General features: G+C 35.9%; 1 protein-coding gene across 2 annotated transcripts in view; it reads right to left on the reverse strand.

Annotated features, from left to right (window-relative positions):
- The window catches only part of MPP7 (MAGUK p55 scaffold protein 7), a 226,494-nt gene that overhangs the window by 85,728 nt on the left and 121,342 nt on the right, over positions 1 to 19,424 (reverse strand). For both annotated transcript variants that reach the window (XR_010023832.1, XM_063099009.1), the window contains exons 4-5: positions 5,246 to 5,323; positions 2,817 to 2,897 (exon numbers count right to left, since the gene is read on the reverse strand). Coding sequence is in view for 1 of the 2 variants with exons in the window: in XM_063099009.1 (XP_062955079.1) it covers positions 2,817 to 2,897; positions 5,246 to 5,323 (159 nt within the window). In the remaining variant the exon portion in view is untranslated. The remainder of the gene's footprint in view (positions 1 to 2,816; positions 2,898 to 5,245; positions 5,324 to 19,424) is intronic.

Consider the following 19,424-nt stretch of genomic DNA (forward strand, 5'->3'; position numbering starts at 1 on the left):
TGTGTTCCACTTCATTTACACATGTTCCCCCTTTTTACACAATATTTCTAGCACCCTCATTAATCTACATGTATCTTCTACAAGTTATATCCACAGAGCCTGGTATACAGTAGACATTGAACAAATATCTAGGAATGAATGAAGACCTGTCTCTAGTGACATTTACAAATTACCAAAGAAAGTTATAAAACTTTTCAAAGAGAGTTGGCAGATCTGTGGAATATGTGTAATACCTCCCCATAGTGGCTGCATGTATGGTTGTGTATATGTATATATGTACATGTGTGTGTGTACATGTATGTTAAAAAAAAGTCATATTACTTTGGAGGTACATCTCAGTTTTCTTTTCAATACTGTGAATTAAATATTTAAAATGGAATATCAATCCTTAAAAAGTAAATAATTTCCCTTATCCACTAAACATTAAAGACAATATTTAAATTAATACACCAGAATTGTATTTTTCATATTTTAACTCTCAGTTCAACTAACAACCCATGTGTAGATGTTATATTTCCAACTATACCATGTTTCTGTGGTAAGAGAATAAAAAAGCAAATATCTTAATTTATTGCCAGGACAGAAAGGATTAACTAATTATATTCTGAAATAATCTAAAATTTTTTGGGGGGCTGAGCTTCTTAATTATCTATAGAAGTGAAATTGAAAGTGATGATGATAGTTAATATATACGACTTAGAGGGAAGCAATGTTAAATGTTAGGTCAAAATGACAAGAAAGATACTTTCTTTCCAAGACTGGCAAACTAAAAACGGCATTCCCAAGTGTAATATCACGTCTGGAATCTTATCTACTTTATACACATATTTCTTGAATATACATTTTCATGCTGACTTCTATTTTTTAGTCACATTGCTATTATGTAAATATGAAAAATAAACAAAATTATCCATCTAAAAAATTTCCCACACAATAAAATTTAACTATTCAATTATTACAAAATTTTTTCAAATGGATCTTCGTCCTACCATCCAGTCATACCTTCCTCTTGAGCCAAATACCAGTTTCCATCTAGAATAATCTCTTTGTTATTAGCTGTTCCATTTCAAACACTCTTGAATAGAATACCCAAATCACTTTTTTTGTCTGAAACATTCCCCTTTAATTTAGAATACTCTTGAACAAAGATAATAATCTCAAAAGGGAATTTAACAAGCTTCTCATAGCTACCCTCACTCTGCTCTGGTCGATATTAACTTCTCGTGTGGAGTCTAAGAGCAAATGAAGAAATCTTCAGAGCATTCTCTGGTTAAGAATCTCCTTTTTACTTTTTCACACACTTTATCTTTAATATCAAGCAACTTTTCTGCTCTAACCTAATCCTTGTTTTTTTAGAACTAAAATTTAATTAACCTCCTGAAACACTATGAATCAATTCCCCTTATATTATTAATCATAGTCCATTTACTCTTTGCAGCAATATATTCACGGACTTATATTTACTTATAAAAATTAGATATTATTGTCCATGAATGTTTTTGTTATTTCATCTTTTATTTAATAATTCCTGTTTTGAATGTAAATTTAAGACCAAATACAGCATGGTTCCAAAAAGTGTTTCTCAAAGAAGGTAGAAATCAGTTTTTGCATCTAGGCAGAAATTTTCTTCCAACATACTACATATGCTTACCAGTAATCATCACAACATAAGTGATCATTTTAATTACAGAATTATATAATCCATGTGTAATTTTGACTCATAGAACAATACTTTTACACCCAACTGCAGTAGTGTCAAGTCCAAAATGTATACATTATAGGATTTAGTGCACAAATGACCTTAGAATAACAGCAGGAGAAATTTTAAATGTCTTCTGCAGACTAATCACATTTGGAGAAAAAATAAGTGATAGACTTGAGAGGAAAGGGGCAGGGGAGAATTGAAGTCTGTCTACCAATATTTTACTGGTAAGTTACAATGGAAAACTGCTCTGCTCTGTAAAATGGAATATTTTGAAGCATGAATTGGTAGAGGGATGGGGATGGGGAGGAGGTAGGGGAAGGAGGGAGAGAAATACTGAAATGATTCTACAGAAAAATAGATGTTAGAATACCATTAACTGACCAAATAAAACAGACTCAGACAAAAGCACTAGTAGTTTCTGTATTCCGTACTCTTAACTTCATCTAAAAAGAAAATGACGTTGGAGGCGCCCCAGGCTCTCCCGAGCCAGGGCAGTGGGGGGCCAAGGGTCTCAGCCACGCCACCCCCCCATGCTTAACCAGCCCAGTGACGACCAGCGAGCCTCAGCAAGAAGGGCCCTGGGTGCCTGAGCTGGCGTGGTGGGGGCGAGGGCTACTGTCCCACCCCATTGACATCTGCACCCAGCCCAGCAATGACCAAGCCACCGCTGGAAGCCCCCTGGTCTCCCCTGTGGGAATGTGGGGGGTGCCAAAGGCCTTGATCCCACCCATCCTCCCTCCTCTTTCTTCCATCCCATTTCCTTCCCCTTTCCCTTCTCTCTCTCCCTCCCGACTGCTCTACAACATTGTAGAACGTAAAAAAAATAATATTAATAAAATTTTTAAAAAAGAAAAAAAGAAAAGGACCTTGAAACTACACTGTAGTTACCAACTTAAATTCTGAAAATCCCAATTAAAGTGTTTTGTAGTTTGTTGCAACATTATAATCATTATAATCAACTCTTTTTCCTGAATAGTGTTTAGTCCATTAAAATACTGTGTACTATTTCAAAACATTTACTTGAAAATTGATGCTCGAAATAAAATTCATCTGAACCCTCAGAAAGTGGCCCTTTTTGAAGGTATTTATTACAGGTGCAACATGTCCTCACCTTCACATTGGGTTTTGACAGTAGTTTCAACAGCTCTCTGATCTCACTGTTCAATGGCTTGTTCTGAAGCTCTTCGGCCAGCTGCAGGGAGATTACATCGACATAAAGAACATTTAGTAAGAGCACTGTGAGTGAGGTTCGGTTGTGTGACAACTGAGAATCCGTCTCGCTCAAGGCTACTACTTTCCAGTGTTTAAGGAGAAGTCAGCGTAAAAGAAAACAGACCATCAATCACTGCTCTTCTTTTTAGGCCATTCGTAGTCCAGATCCAAGCCCAGGCTCTCGGCTGAGTTCAACTCAAGTAATCATATCAGCCAGATCACCTTCTGATTTATTGCAAAGAGGGCAAAACCCAGCACTTCATCTACGTGAATGGCCTCACACACAGACAAAGGACCACTTGTAAAAAGGACTGGATCAAGCTTTGACTCTGTACAAAAAAAAAAGAGCTTCTGAATGAGGTGGTGAAATCCACGGGGTTTCCAAAAACCCACAGTAGCTGTGCTGTTTAGAGGTGGGGTAAAAAGAACTAGAATGCCCCTAATAGAGCAAATGGTCTGAAACTTTTGCTATGTTTACCTACACAGACTAAGAAGTCTGTTAAATATAAACCAAGTTAATCATAAAATGACCAATAATAGCTTGACAGCTACTCCAGTACCAAATATGCTGACAGTACTCTACTGTAACGATAAGGAATTTCCATTTGTTGGTTCTACCTAAAGAAAGGGTTGTCACTTAAAACTTGCCTCGTGTTCTCCATTAAGAGATGGAGAAACTTTCTATTCTATTTTACACTATAGCAAGGCTCATGTAATTTTCATAAGAAGAAAAGCAAGACTTAAATAGGAAAAAATATGAGTATTATGAAATATGCAGCATATAATTCAAAATATATAAATGCATTTTATATAAAAACCCTTCTTGAAACGTTGCGTGAAATTTCCATTTGTCCCTACTATTTCTACCAAGCTAAAAATAATTACTCTTTTCTCTGGAAAAGGACTTTTCTCTAAAAGAAGGGCATAATATAAATTATACACAAAAAAATAAAATCAGAAAAAATTGATAGATTCATTCATTCCATTTCAAAAATTGCTTTTACTTTTTCAAGGTAACATTTTGACAGAATTTTTAACTTGTCAAAAAGACGCAGAAGGCAAATACATTGTTCTCAAGAATTATAAAATACTATGGTTTATCATATTTACAAAGTAGCCTTTAACTTTTTAAAAAAGCAATATTGTTGGTTTATTAATATGATTGGGCCTCGATTACACTGGTTTATAAACAAATGTTTCCGAAACCTTCAACAGTAGATGTTTGAAAACTGGTTTTTAAGGCTTTCTCAGGTGGCAACTGCAGCTTACTTATGGAACTATATCTACAACTTAACTTACCTTCATTTCAAAAGTTTTGTTTTTACAATGCAAAAGTAAGCTCCCTCATTAAACATATATATTAAAACATGCTTGTAATCTGTGCAGATAAAAATAGAAGGGAAAATGTGTAACAACTAAACAAATAGCTCACAACTTGGATATTTATGCTTTATTTTCTAAATCAGAATATAAAATATATCAAAACATATCAAATTCTGAAGATGGTCAATTTCTTATTATATTATGGCTCTGATATTTTACTAAACTGAATTATAGTTTGTTTTATAATAATAAAGGAAAAAATTAAAAAGCAATAGATAAGCTACCGGATATCACTAAAACCAGCCTTCACACTAAACATGTTTCTCGTCTAGCTTAGCGTCTTTTTATAGTTTATCCAGGTGTGCTCTCAATCCATCCGAGTCCGAAAGTTAACAGTAACAATCAGCAAGTTAGCTGCCCTCCCCCAGGTTTAAAATAAAATTATAGCTACAGGAAATTAACTACTCCATCAATGCCAACTGCTTCTAAAATTTATTTTTTGCTTATGAAGGTAATTTGGAAAGGTCTAATATCCATAAATCATTACTATGCTCTATAATCCATTTTTAAAACAATCCTGTCTTTTTATGTATTTCATATACCTCTTTCTTATACTAGTATCTGTCATTTTTTAGTACTGTCAGCAGTATAGCTATCTCATTTGTCTTTCTTTCTCCAAAGCATTCCGCTTGTCTGTGACTTTTCTCAGAACACTAACAGCTGACAGTTTCTCTCTCTCCATAGAGTTTACAGCCTAAAATTTCTATGACGCAGTTACCAAGGCAGAACAAGAGGGTAGCTACATGCAACATTTTCAGAACAGGAAAATGAATGAAAATCAACATAATATCAGCCTAAGCTCAGTGGTGACAGGACTTTTGGAAACATTCGCAACTTCTGGCTTCCACTCACAGGATCACACGCATCTGTCTGCACTAGGATGAATTCTGCCTCTGCCAGGTCTGTGGCAGACATGTCCCGGCAAGCTCAGAAAGGCACACTTACGTCATCGGCCAAGGCTGCCGCGCCATGGAGAATGGGTACAGGGCCCTGCTTCTCGTAGTAGTGAAGTTTTTCATGAATCTGGAAGAAAATCAAATGAATATAAGTTTACCTGCTAGCAAACAATCTCAGATATTTAAATATTTTGTAACTGTAAATAGAATTTGATCCCTTGAACATTCTAAAGTTACATGTTTATGTAAACCTACAGACGACACATATGTGTGCCTAATTCATCTATTACTATGGTCCAGTGGAGCCAAATGGAAAAAAAAAATCTTCATTGAATAGAACCCACATAAAAACTAAACCTTTTAATCCCCCTAATAAACAAGTTAGTTTTCTAAAATCTGTAATTTCTAAAATATATTGCTTCGATACTTTAAGAATCAGTTGTATTTCATATTCCTGCTAAAAACATAAATTATGATTAAAGCAAAGCAAACCGGCAGCCACATTCTGACATACTGGTATGGAACAGAAGCCAAGAGCAAAGGAGCTGGCACTCTGTGCACCTGGGTGCCAAGTCCTGGAACACCTTACCAAGCACACTGTTCCTTTTGCTTATTACTCATATTTTTCAAAATTGCCAACTTTTTTCCCCCAAATTCAAATTTCCAGACCAGATGAGATCAGGTACATTCAGGGTGGCATGGCCATAAGCTCAAATTCAAATTTCTAAGAAACAAAAGGATTTCTTATAACTAGAGACATTTCTCATAAATATTTAGTTTACATAAGATTATTTTTTCATGTTGTGAAACAATTCTATTAATTAATACATTAAAAAATTTGGTCCTTTATTTCCCATCATCATGAACTGAGAAACACAGAAGAGAGAATCTATTTTAATGCAGTAGAAGACAAACTGAGTTCCTTAAAAAAATTTGGTATAAAATTAAGAAATGAAAGATGCTTTGACTAACGCATAACTATTGGCACTCAAGTTTAATTCTATTTCCACTCTTATACAGGTGCCCTTAACATTTTATACTTGAAAACTCACTTAAGCCTCTTCTTATTTATAGCTGAAGAAAACTGTCCCCCACTATATAAGAAAAACAGTTGCACCTCACAATTTCCTGTTTTTTAATAGGTATCTAGTAATACACTCTTTAATTATACTCAAAGCTAACCAAAGTCCCTCGTAAAAGTCTGGAAGATAGATTTTATTTCGATTAGCCAGATGCTGTTGCTAAGAGAGGATTCGATTACCTTTTTGGCAACCTGGTACATAATGTAAAGTATCAGGGAAAGAATTCTGACACTTATGATATTACCAGAGTGATCAGCGTAAGATTTTTACTTAACATCTTGGAATCTTTAAACATTTATCACATCAGTGTAATAAGTAAAATTTTAAATATATAAGCTATAAAAAGAGAAAGATCTGATTTGAGAAGCTATTAAAGTATAATTTAAAACAAAAGCCAACCATTCTAAGAGCTAAATTAATTTTATTTAGATAATTTCCAAGTATTAGGTCACCTCGACATATATCATCAGAGAATACTGAACTATCATAAAACTCATTTCACTTTATGGCAATTGCTTCTTTAAATGTTTGCCTCTCTGCGATAATAAACAGAGAGGTTTAGATTTATTAAGCACTTACCATGTGCCTGCATTACCTATGTAACAGTTGTTAGTAATACAAGTAACATAGTCTTTAATGAATTTAATACTGCATTTTAATTCCTTAACTCTCGCAAGAACATGAAGAGAGAGATAGGATGATCAGCTCATTCTACAGATAAACAGATACACAGGAGTTAAACAACCCGCTAAGGTCCCAGAGAGTAAGAGGCAGAGCTGGGATTCCAAGCTCCTGCCACCTGTTGCAGTGTCAGAGCTCTTAATCAACCACTTTCCTGCCTCTCAGACTAATTTCTCATCTGTGTTCTCCACAGGATTCATTCACTGCTGAGTGCAGGTGACCTGTCTGTAGGTACCCAAAGGCGTCTGGAAAGATAGATGACAAATAGTAATGACTGTTTTCAACAACTGTAGCATTACTGCTGGTTCCTCTCCACCCCTTCCCCTTATCTTTTCTTTCTGATGTCCCCAAATTTCCTAGTTTAACTTGTATTAATACTATAACTGTAATCCAAAATTACATGCCCCAAATAAACATGTTGTTTCTCCACTTAATTTGCTTCTTCTGAGTGTTTTTTAAAAACAGTCAGTTTTGGGCCGGCCCGTGGCTCACTTGGGAGAGTGCAGTGCTGATAACGCCAAGGCCCCGGGTTCGGATCCCATATAGGGATGGCCAGTTCGCTCACTGGCTGAGCGTGGTGCTGACAACACCAAGTCAAGGGTTAAGATCCCCTTACTGGTCATCTTTAAAAAAAAAACAAAAAAAAAAAACAGTTTTTCTTTCACCATCTTCTCTAGATCCTCCCCCTAGTGATATTACTGCCCACCCCTACCCTGCCCATCCCTGGACTTTGAACTATACCAAGAATTTCTATAAATGTTCTCCTAGAATTTCAAAATGCTACCAACTCTATATTGATATGTTTTACTTCACTGCATAATTTAAAAAATTAAGTTGGTAGAAGAGTAAAAATTTGCTCTAAATAATTTTGAGCTGTTCACTGTTTCCAAAAATATTGACGGAAATTCTGCTTTTTATAAGTATTTATAATATCCAGGGATGATATATATCATTTTATATATATATATATAAAATGATTTTAAAATTCTAATGTAATAAACAGGTAACATATATAGACTTCAACCCAAGGTTATCCAATAGAACTTTCTGTGATGCTGAAATGTTTTATAGCTGCTTGTCCAGTATGGTTAGCCACTATCCACATGTGGCTTTTGAGCATTTAAACTGTGGCTAGTGTACTTGGGAAACTAAATTTTCATTTTCATTTAATTTTAGTTTATTTAAATTTAAACACTCACATGTGGCCAGTAGCTTTTATATTGGAGAACGTGTCATAGCTTTAAATTATACACTCTATAATTTCCCTTTATATCCCAGAAAAATTCACTCTAATACAGTTCTGCAAATTTCCCTGAGTAGGAACATTTTGGAATCCAATAGGTAAATATATAACCAAAAATGTGGCTTAACATCAATAAGTGAACTAGCATCTGTTATTAAATATCAGGTACAGCAAAATCTCATTTGTTTTATCTAAACATTTCCCTTCACAGATTCAACCACGTAATAAAAGTGTACTTCATTTTTCTCCCCTGAGCAACAGGAACAGGACAAGTTGACGGAGGAAAGGAGTTAGGAAAAAAGAAATCTGGAAAGAAGTAGAGACTCTGGTTAAATTAATTTCATATGACAAAAAGATATACAGTTACTCACAAGTACGATCCTAAAAATAATGACATACTCAATACTTAAAATACATTAAGAAAAAAGATATTTCAAAATCTATATGCATTATGCTTATCAAATAGTGTATATGTATGTGTCCACTGAGGGTTTTCTATAACTACACTCATAATCGGAAAAGTCAGTTAAAAATAAAAATGATTTCCATATATAACCAGTTTCTTATAAGAAAGCTGTCGTTACCTTCATTTGCACACTCAGAAAATAAATGTTTAATTTTAGTACGGGAATCTGGTGCCAATTATTTAATTTTAGTTACACATATAATATAACTTTTTTTTTTTTTGGTCTATTTCAAATGTTTTATATATATATATTTTTAAATTTATTTATTTATTAATATATTTTTTTACATTCTAAGATGTTGCAGAGTAGGTGGGGGGTAGGGGAGAAGCAACAGGGGAGGGAAATAGGGTGGGAGGGGGAGGAAGGGGGGATTGTGGTTGAGGCCTGTGAGTAGAACTTTTTAAAATGAAGTTTCAATAATCAAAGTGTGAAAAAATCCTAACTAGTTCCAATGTAATCATTTGTGTTAAGCCTCTAAGTGATCTGTGGAGGTATTTAAGCTGAAAAACTCCACCATGGTTATCTGAATTATGTTATATTAAATAAACCAAAGCTGTAATCCTTTTCCTGGCTTCTATTATCAGTATAAAAAGTATTGAAAATAACTGCTCAGTAATGTGAATCTATAGTATGTTAATTAATGGTACCATTATCCCATGCATGCACGCACATTCCATCTACCTCCTTTATTTAAAACATGGGGATGGAGATGGGGAAATGCTGAATATTACAAAGAAAATTCATGGGACACAATCACAGCCAGGAAGAGTTGGAAATTACACACTATGGTGTGCAGAAAGTTTTTTTAAAAAAGTGTTCTAATGCCTTGATCCTCTTTTTAAAAAATAGTAATTTAATCCTCCAAAAGGAAAGAAACTTTGGGTCAAGAGAAAAAAGGGATAATAAAGACAAGGGGAAATTTGAAAGAAAAAACAAAAAAACAACAAACAGAATAGAGGGCAATAAAATGCTAATTGTATGTCCTTTGTAATTTTATACCACTAATCTCTCTCTTTTGGCTAATATTCTTGGTCTAATACCTCTAGAAAAAAATTAATAAAACTGATAAAAGTTATATCCTTATTTTGTTCCTGCTTTAATGAGATACATCATCGCTTTACATTGCTATATATATATGTTATCATGTGAAATCCACGCATCCTAAATTTATCAAGGAGTTTCTTTAAAAGAATGCATATTCAATTTCTCTAAATGTCTTTTCAGCACACATTGCTGTATTATTATTCTAATGTCCATTGGCATATTTTATTTAGAATTTCTGCATCAGTATTCATAACTGAGACAGACATTTGTTTTCTGGTCATGTCTTCATTGGGTTTTGGTACCTATCTCATATTCATTTCATTGTTTTTAAAATTATTAAAGTTTTCTACCTTTTTATGTGCTCAGAAAAGTCTCAATACCACTGGAATGCTCTCTTCTTTAATGCCTAATAGCATTCCCCTGTAAAAACAACTGGGTCTGATATATTTTGGAGGGTAGCTTTATCTCCCAACTTTATTTCTTCTCATTTATTTATGGCAATTTCTCCATTTAGATTATTCTGTCTTTTCTAGTATCAGTTGCAGGAAATAATATTTCCTAGAAAATCATTCATTTTTAATTTGGCTTTAAAAAAACTTATCTGAATCTACTTAAGTCTTAAAACTTTTTGATATCCTCTTATATCTATTTTTTTTTCCATTACCATTTCTTATTTGGTGTATTTGTATTTTCTCTATTTTCATCCTTTACCCCTTCATTAGTTAACCAATATTCAGTTTGGTGTATTTTCAAAGAACCACCTAACTTTTTTGCTAATTTTTTCTTTTGTCTTTTTATCTTAATTCATTCCATCTTCCTTTATGTAACTAAACCCTACATAAAACTTAAGTCACATGCATCATACAAATTAATGGAAAACAAAAGATAAGGCAAATGAATTTGAGTTTTTACTAATTCATAAAATATTCATTAAAATAAACATCTATTCTAGGAGAAAAATATTCAGAGTCAATTTGAAAACAAAATCTGGCAAGTGTGTAAGTGATTCTAATCTTTCTATTCAGAAAGTAACCCGGGGAAGAGATAAGAATAAATACATCATATAAAGAAGAAACTTCAGTTGACCTATTTAAGCAAGTTAAAATATTTATCCCTCTTTCACACACTAATTACTGGTTGAGGAGTTGAGAAGGAAGAGTAGGTTTTTATCAGTTTAATTTTTGCTAATACTTTAGTACTACTTAAGATAATTAGTATAGGACAAGAATATTCAGACCACTTTTGCTACTAGTGGTGATAAGACAATAAAGGACTAGGTATGTAGTCAACTATAAAATCAGAAATGATTTTTCTCTTTTCATCTTCTCATCTTTACCTTTCATTCATGAGATGCTTCTAATAATAAGAAATGCCAGAAGGTGTTTTCATGTGGGGTTTTGTTTTGTTTTGTTTTTTCAGTTTAGTCACAGTATGTAGTGTACCCTTCTTTAACTTTAAAAATTTTTGGAATGTTTCAATTATTAATGTTCCATTTTGAAACAATTTAAACACTTAAAAAATAAAGAAAATATGATAAATACCTGCATATCCAGCATCAAAATTAAACAGGTATCAATCTGGTATATTTGCCTTAGCTATTTTATCAAATAAATATAAGAGATATGGCTAAAGACCCAGCCGTCAATCTCTCCCTCCTTCCTCTCCTCCAAGAAAAAAAAAAAACATTATGCTGAAATTGCTGGATAAATTCTCATGCATATTTTCATATTTTAAACATACGTATTCATAAACGATACATAGTATTCTTTATTTCTTTAATGTAGACAAATGGCACTGTTCCCTTTACAACTAGATTTTTCACTCAATATTATATTAATGTGTAGAGGTGGATGCATGTAGACCTAGTTGATTCATTTTAACAGCTGATTAACATTCTATCATATTAATTAACAGTGCTTGTGTATATTCATTCTTTGAAAGACGATACAGTTGTTTCTACCCTTTTGCTATTGAACATCTGTTTACATGACTCCTCTGGCACTGGGGTTGCCACCTAGATATACTTGTTTCCTGTTTCCCCATACCCTCGCCTACTCTTGGTGTTATCAGAATTTTTGCCAGTCAGATGGAAATGAAATGGAACCTCGCGATGGTTTTAATTGATACCTTCTCCAGTCTACGACTTGTCTTTTCATAATAAGGTACGTTGTGAGGCAGAGGCAGTTCACTGCTCCCCTACATCAATCTTCCCCTTCCACAGAAACTGCACTGTAGGTGGAGAGTGGGTGCCAGTCAAAGACTATATTTCCCCTAATGTCCACCCTTCTCCCTCTCCCTGAAGCTGGATTAACACATGCAGTTGGTTCTCAGGCATAAAAGGTAAGTGTAGGTTCTAAGAGCCACTTCTAGGCTAAGGCCTTGAAGAAAGCAGTACGCTTCCTCCACACTCTTCCCTGTCACCAGCCAGATGTGGATTCTGACAAGGCCTGAGGAGACAGCAAAGCCACCACATGGAAGAACTTGAGTCTCCAAAACACATTACAGAAGAGAGCAGTGCATCGATCTGACACATTCCCCTAAATGATTACAGAGTGGGAAATAAACTTCTATTGTACCTAAGCCATTACATTTAGGGGTCTATTTGTCAATTGTTTATCCTACCAGATGATACAGCAGCCCTGGGCAAACAGAAGTTGTTATTTTGATGTAGCCAAATATATCTAGGTTTTTCTTTATGCTTGTACATTGTGCTTCTTAAGAAAGCATTCTCTATCCTAATGTAAGAGAGATTCTTTTTCCAAAAGCATAGCCCCATCTCATCTTTTCCCACTGATGTATAACTCTCAAATACAAACTTCTATATCTGGGCTCTCTATTCTGTTCATTAATTTGTCTCTCTCAGCCAATTCCATTACTATATTTTTATCTACAGTATTGATACCTAGTAAGGCAAAGCTTCATAGGCCTTTATTCTCCCACATAGCTTTTAGGATCAGCTTTCCAGGTACCCATATTCCTTGGAAAACCTAGCCGGAATGTCTTAGCTTCATTATCTCTCTGCATTCTGGGACTTTTTCCTTTAATCTATCTTCCAATTCACTTTCCCTCTTAAACTATGTCTAATGTCTGAGGAATCTATCCACTGAGTTTTGTTTTCATTTTCATAACTGTAGTTTTTTATTCCTGTGGTTCAAATATGGCTCTTTTTACAAATCTTTCTGTTCTCTTTTCCTAGCACATAGTTTTTTCTTCTATCTTTGAGGCCTTCTTTGATGTCATATCATTTTAAGCATACTTTTTATAGGCTGTAATACTGTTGTATTATATAAAGCACTTAGGTTTTAACCTTGCTACTTGCTATGCCTGCTGGCTGTACCTGAAGGTAAATTGTTTTCTCAAATGTTTTGTAATTTGGGGTTGTTAGTATGTCCTCAGTGGGGCTTTATGTAAGGAAGTTCTATGGGTGGATGGTATATCCTTTCAGATATATATTTTTACTTGCTTCTGATGGGTGACCTTGAAATATCACCAGCCCCTTGCTAATTTCACAGTGTAGGACTCCTGGACTTGGGAGATAAAAATCCTCAAATCCTAAGCCATGGACTAACCAGTACATGGTTACAAAGTCTTAAAGTAGACTTTCTTTTGTTCCTATCTAATCCCTGGAAGAGATAGGGAAATAACAAAGAAGTTGGTATAACAGGTAGTCAAAATTTTTCTAATCTTCTCATTCATTAACAGAGTAGCCCTAGAAAAGTAGCTTTTATGTGTCTCACTACCAGTTCCCCACCTCTACTAAGCCTAAATTTTAGGAGAGTGACCCCCTCCACCCCAGGCCCAATCCCTCCAACACAGGGGCACCTGGAGCTTAGGTTGTTACAAGTACAGTATTCAGTTTACCCTTTATTTCTGAAACAAGGGGATTTCCCTCACTTTCTCACAAGTTTAGCAGTGCATTTAAAAGAATGTTTGCAGCTACTTACCAAGAAGTTATTGTAGGAACCAGAAGGCTGTGTTGATTATTTTGTGTAAATTAACTCTGGCTTCTAACAAAGCAGCAGCCAATTGGCTTGTGCAATATTATTGTGAAAAGGAAAAAAAATAAATCACTTTTTCTTTTCAAGGAAAGATTTTAGCTACATTTATAGTTCAGCTTTCAAGAGTTATTGTGTTAATTCGGCTTATGAGATTCATTTTGGTAGCTGTTTCTACTTGATCTCAATGTATTTTTAAGTTGAAAGTAATAGCTCATCCAAGATGGATTTACTTTCTCAAGTTAAAAGACCCTTATAATGCTTTTGTCCTTAGACTCTCCTCTGTATTACGCAGAGTATACTTGTGCTCATAATGACAGCTAAAAAACAAAGCTTTGATTTTGCTCAAGCTACACACCCAAAAGTAAAAATTAAATAAATAAATCCTTTCCAATAGGAAACCACTGGGAGCAACCGGTACTGCACCTTTAATTCAGGACAGGGTGTTTGCAACATCTTCACACAGATGAATAACTCCTATAAGGGACATGGCTACAATGTCCTGCAAAGTATAAGCACCAAAACCAGTTTTTAAGCTTAAGTTAAATTATAGAAAAGCTACAAGCCATCAACCTTTCCATTTTGGTAGAAAATGTAGTGATTCTATTTGAAATCACTTCTTGGAACATTCTCCACAGATCAGATTCCCTTAGTTCCCAGAACAATATTCCTGAGAAAGTAGCCAGGGCACTAAACATTTCTTTGGAATGTTTTAGCGATTCAAATAACAGTAACAAAAAAGAACTTGAATTATCCAATCCAGAAGTACATAATCTGTCCCATTCTGAAACAATCCAATATTTGTACACACATCTTTCACTCCCTGTTACAACAATCGGATTTGCCATTTAAAAAAACAAAACAAAACCTATATTTCAGTAAGCATTGAGGAACTGGAAACTGTTGAAAGTTCTGATCAGGGTAGTGGTGGATGTGATTAGAAATGATGTCATGAAACTTGGATAGGTTTCAATACAGGAGGAGCAACAGATTACATTGTATACTTGTTTGTAGTTTACTTTTTAACAAACATGTACTGTAATTAAAGCTTTGAAATAAAATTGTTTAGGAACAAAAGATGGAATGAACTGCCCTGAAAGGCGGCAAGTCGATTATCTAGGGTCTATGGCTAGGAGAGTCCATGGTTGGCTCTCAGTTGGTCCACGACCTTCTGGAAACCATATGCAAATTTGTTTATATGTAATTTTCCAAGAAAATAATTCCAAATACAGAAGGGTGATTCATGCTAAAAGGTTTGGACTTTATCCAGTAAAAAAACATAAAGGGCCATTAAAGAAGAGGAGACACGTGGCCAGATTTGTGCTTCGCTTCCTTTTCCTGGGACAGACCGGGCAGAGGGGGAAGCGGTGGGTAAGACTGGAAACAGGAAACCAGTTAAGGGTTTGCTCAGGTTGTCCTTTCTTTTCTTCAACAGACTCGGGCAGCTCCCACCTCCCCTTGGCCCCCCAAACCTGTTGTGAAATAAGATGCCTCTTCCCAGCTGTTGTTTTCTTTGCTGCCCCCAAGATAAGCATACAAGCCCGTTAGGGCTTAGGGATCTTACTGCTTTACACAAAGGGAAAAGGACAAGGATAAAGAAAAATAACAGGAAGAATTTATAATATTCTCACAGTTTTAAAAAGTGAAGATCAATATCATTTACTGAGAGCCTTGAGGTCAAATATATCTGAGTTTAAATCCCAGTTCTGTCCCTTACTTGCCATTAGGCAACTAACTTAACTTTTTAAACCTTAATTTCCTCATATGTAGAGCAGGACAGTAATAGCACCTACTATGTACAATAATTATGAGAATTAAAGTCACCATTAAAGAGCTTCATGCTATCCCTGGAAAATAGGAAACACCTGAAAAAATGGTAGTTTATGTCCTCCTGATTCCTGCTCTACCCTCCGCTGGTATTAACTTCTATTAGAGGTATTAGAGGTATGATTAGAGGCGCTATTAGTCTCTCTTTGACTACATCGTGTTGCGCAATCAAGACCTACAGATGAAAATCAAAGCAATACTGGTACCATCATGTTCAAGTAGAGAATATGCATTTCTGAAGGACACTAAACTACATACCATCTTCTTTGGTATTTCTTCAAAAACAGTCAAAGTAAAGGGAGAAGAGGACTTGAATAAAGGTAGTGGCAGCAGAGTTAAAGGAAGCCTGGATGGACAGAGAAAAGACAAAAATTAATTCTGAGTAAAGCAAGTGGCAAATGATGGAGAGGGTGCAAAATCAAGCTGAGAAAATCATAATAAGATTTCCAGGAAGAACAGGGTTTGTGATGAAAAAATCTTAATCTACATGCTTATTAATACGAGCACAAAAGACCTGTCCTGAAGCAACCATCGCTCGAGTTGCCCTATTCCTAAAGGAGAAAGTTCTCTATTTAGAGAATGAAATCCTCACACAGGAAAAAGAGTAACAGCTAAATGGAAAGATTCTTAGGGGGGAAAAAAAAAAAGAGTAACCATCAGAACTACTTCGAAGACCATAAAAACACAGCTATCATTATTGTCAGATATAATCTTCCTATCATCTGGGAATTTAAAGACCCTTTGCCTACAATCCAAACTTTGTTGAAATTGATGAAGAAACGCACATAATTTTGAGATGAGCTAGAATCTGGTTAGGGAGTGCATTCAACATGACTGAATGGAAAATGGATATTGGACAGGAACCAGACCTCACTCACAATGGAAATACCCAGCAATCATAAATTGGTTGTCATGTCCTTACTTAAGCCCTCCGATGGCTTGCCATTGCACTCAAGATTAAGGGTATGCTTGCCAATGCACTTAGAAATTCAAGCTAGCTCTGGGGCCCTACATGCCCTAGCCCCTGCAGGGTTCCATCTCAAGCCACTCTCTCCCTCGTTGTAACCACAGGGACCTTATGTTAGTTCCTCAAGCCCATGAAGTCCCTCCTACCTTGAGGCATCCTCTCTGCCTTCAATGTGCCCGAGTCTTGGAGATGCTCAGACTCATTTTGAGTCTCTGCCCAAATGTCATTTATCCAAAGAAGCTTTCCCCAACAATCCTATCCAATCAAAATTAGTTCTGTCTCATTATTGGTTCTGATAGTTCCCTATTCTTTCTGTTCACCACCCTTATCAGACTTTCTATTTGTAGATTTATTATCTGCTTATACCTGTTCCCACAGGTAATGAAATTCACACGTTAGAGACAATGACCCTAAAGTTCACCACTGTCTCCTTTGTTCATAGCCCAATATCTCACATACAACAGATGCTCAAAGGTTATAATAATAATTATTAATTAATGATAAATGGGTATATGAATCCTGCAATGCTGACCAGCTGGTAATGCCCTGGGATCATAGTATAACAGGATGGTGAGTGCAGTTTTTGTTTTTCTTGCCCCCAAAATGATGACTAGTGCCAAAGCTGAGGGAAAAAAAGTGTTCAGTCCCATATTCTAAGGAAAACTTCCAACAACTGGAGATATATATACCCCTACAGAGCTTAAGAGGTGGCTGAAACATAACCATCAATCGTCTCCATTGTCCGATCTGCCACTTACTATTATAAATGTATATGAATGTGTATACAAATTTTATATATGTGTGTGTGTGTGTGTGTATGTATATAACAAACTAAAGAAAAAATATCTTATTGAAATAGGAAAAGAGAAGAACAGGAGATAGGAGTGGGGGTCTACAGCCTAGTGAAGAATGGAGTAATGGGGATAAAAGTCTCTAAGAGAATCTCTCACAGAGAATACGAGTGCAGATAAACAGACTAAAAAGACACTCTCCACCTCCCATCACATGCAGGCAGCAGACTAGCTGATTTGCCTTTTGTGCCTATCTGATCAAGGGGAGAAGGGAAATGAGGAAAGATGGCAGAATAAAGGAAGGGGACAGCAGGGGCAGGCTACTGCTTGTCCAATAAATGATGCATGAGTTTCCTAGGGGTCACGGGGAAGCACTGAAGGTAGCTGGGCTTGAGCCACCTTGCTGGTAATCCACCCAACAGCTCCGTAAAGAGCTTTGGGTTGCACCAGCTGTGCACCCCAGCAGAGATGCAACACTGCGACACTTACCACTAAGTGGCTAATTAAGTAAGGTATACTGTTCCTTTCCTTGTTTTTGTTTTGATTTTTTTATTTTCCAACACCAACACACTGGAAGAGCTAAATCTCCTTTCAGAAGTAAACCTGTCCATCTTTCCAGGGGTGTGAGGCAGAGGGAGAAAAGAAGACACACTATGCTCCATCCTCATGTCAACTCCCCTACTCTGGCTGGCACCAGAAAAGGGAAAAGGTGAGATTTAAATCAGACATGACAAAAGAGTATTTGGGTTTTTTTGTTGTTGTTGTTGTTGCTGTTTGCTTGTTTGTTTGTTTGTTTTTGACCGGTAAGGGGATCGTAACCCTTGGCTTGGTGTCGCCTGCAACGCGCTCAGCCAGTGAGTGCACCGGCCATCCCTATATAGGATCCGAACCTGCAGCCTCGGCGCTCCCAGCGCCGCTGCACTCCCATTGCCACAGTCACCCGAGTGAGCCACGGGGTCAGCCCCAAAAGAGTATTAAACTGGTTGTTGTGGAATGAATTATGTCCCCCCAAAAACTCAGTGTAACTTGAATTGTGTCCCCCAAGTTTTATGTATTAGAAACTTAGCCCCACTGTGACTGTAAAGAGGGTGAGAAATCCTATTATGATAACTCAAAAGTGGGGACTTAAAGAGGTGATTGGATTGTAGGACCCTGTAGTCGTGAATGGATTAAAAATGGTGGTCAGGGGTGTGGTTTTGAGGGCTTTAAAAGAAGAGTAGAGTCTGTCTCTCTCTCTCTCTTGCTCTCTCTGCTTCCACCATCTTGCAATGTGAGACCCCTGGGGTCACTGTCACCACCACCAGATGGGCTTTGGACTCCCCAGCCAGAGAAACTGTAAGCAATAAATGTTGTTTTTCTTTATAAATTCCAGTCTCAGGTATTCTGTTATAGCAACACAAAACAGACTAAAACACTGGTCTTTTAATAACTGAAAATGTCTTGGAAGCTATAGGTTTTGCCAGAAACTGTGTTGAGATAGAAAAATTAGTTTCAGTTTAACATATTTTGGTGCAGTGACTGAAGAAAATTAAAACTGCCTCTTTTTGAATTGAGCTGTTCAACTAACTGGCTAGAACAGTACAGATCAATAGTTTTCAAACTTTTTTGGTCTCAGAAACCCTTTACCCTCTTGAAATTCACTGGGTATCCTAAAGAGTTCTTATGGAGGTTATATCTATTGATATGTGTAGTATCGAAATTAAAACTAAAAAATTTTTTTGAATTTATTAATTCCTTAAAAGAACAATAAATATGTTAAAACAAGATATTTTATGAAAAATATATTTTTCCAAAATAAAAATTTTAGAAGAGTGAATTGTTTTAAAAATTGCAGATATCTTTCATTTTTCATTGAAAAGAAAACAGGTGAATGCTCCTATCTGCTTCTGCATTCAATCTATTGGTATACGTGGCTTTGGTTGAAGTACATGAAGAAAATCAGGCCTCACACAGATTTGTAATTGGAAGGGGGAGGAATATTTTAGTAGCCACTTTAGCTAATTGAAGATCATTGTAAATACTGCACCAACAATGACTTCCGGGGAGATGGCGGACTGGAGGTGCCTAGGGCGCACTCCTCCTGCAGATGACTGAAATGAGCCCACTGCCACTACTGCTGCAGTTGCCAGAG

This window comes from Cynocephalus volans, chromosome 6, assembly GCF_027409185.1.
Source record: "Cynocephalus volans isolate mCynVol1 chromosome 6, mCynVol1.pri, whole genome shotgun sequence".
NCBI lineage: Eukaryota > Metazoa > Chordata > Mammalia > Dermoptera > Cynocephalidae > Cynocephalus > Cynocephalus volans.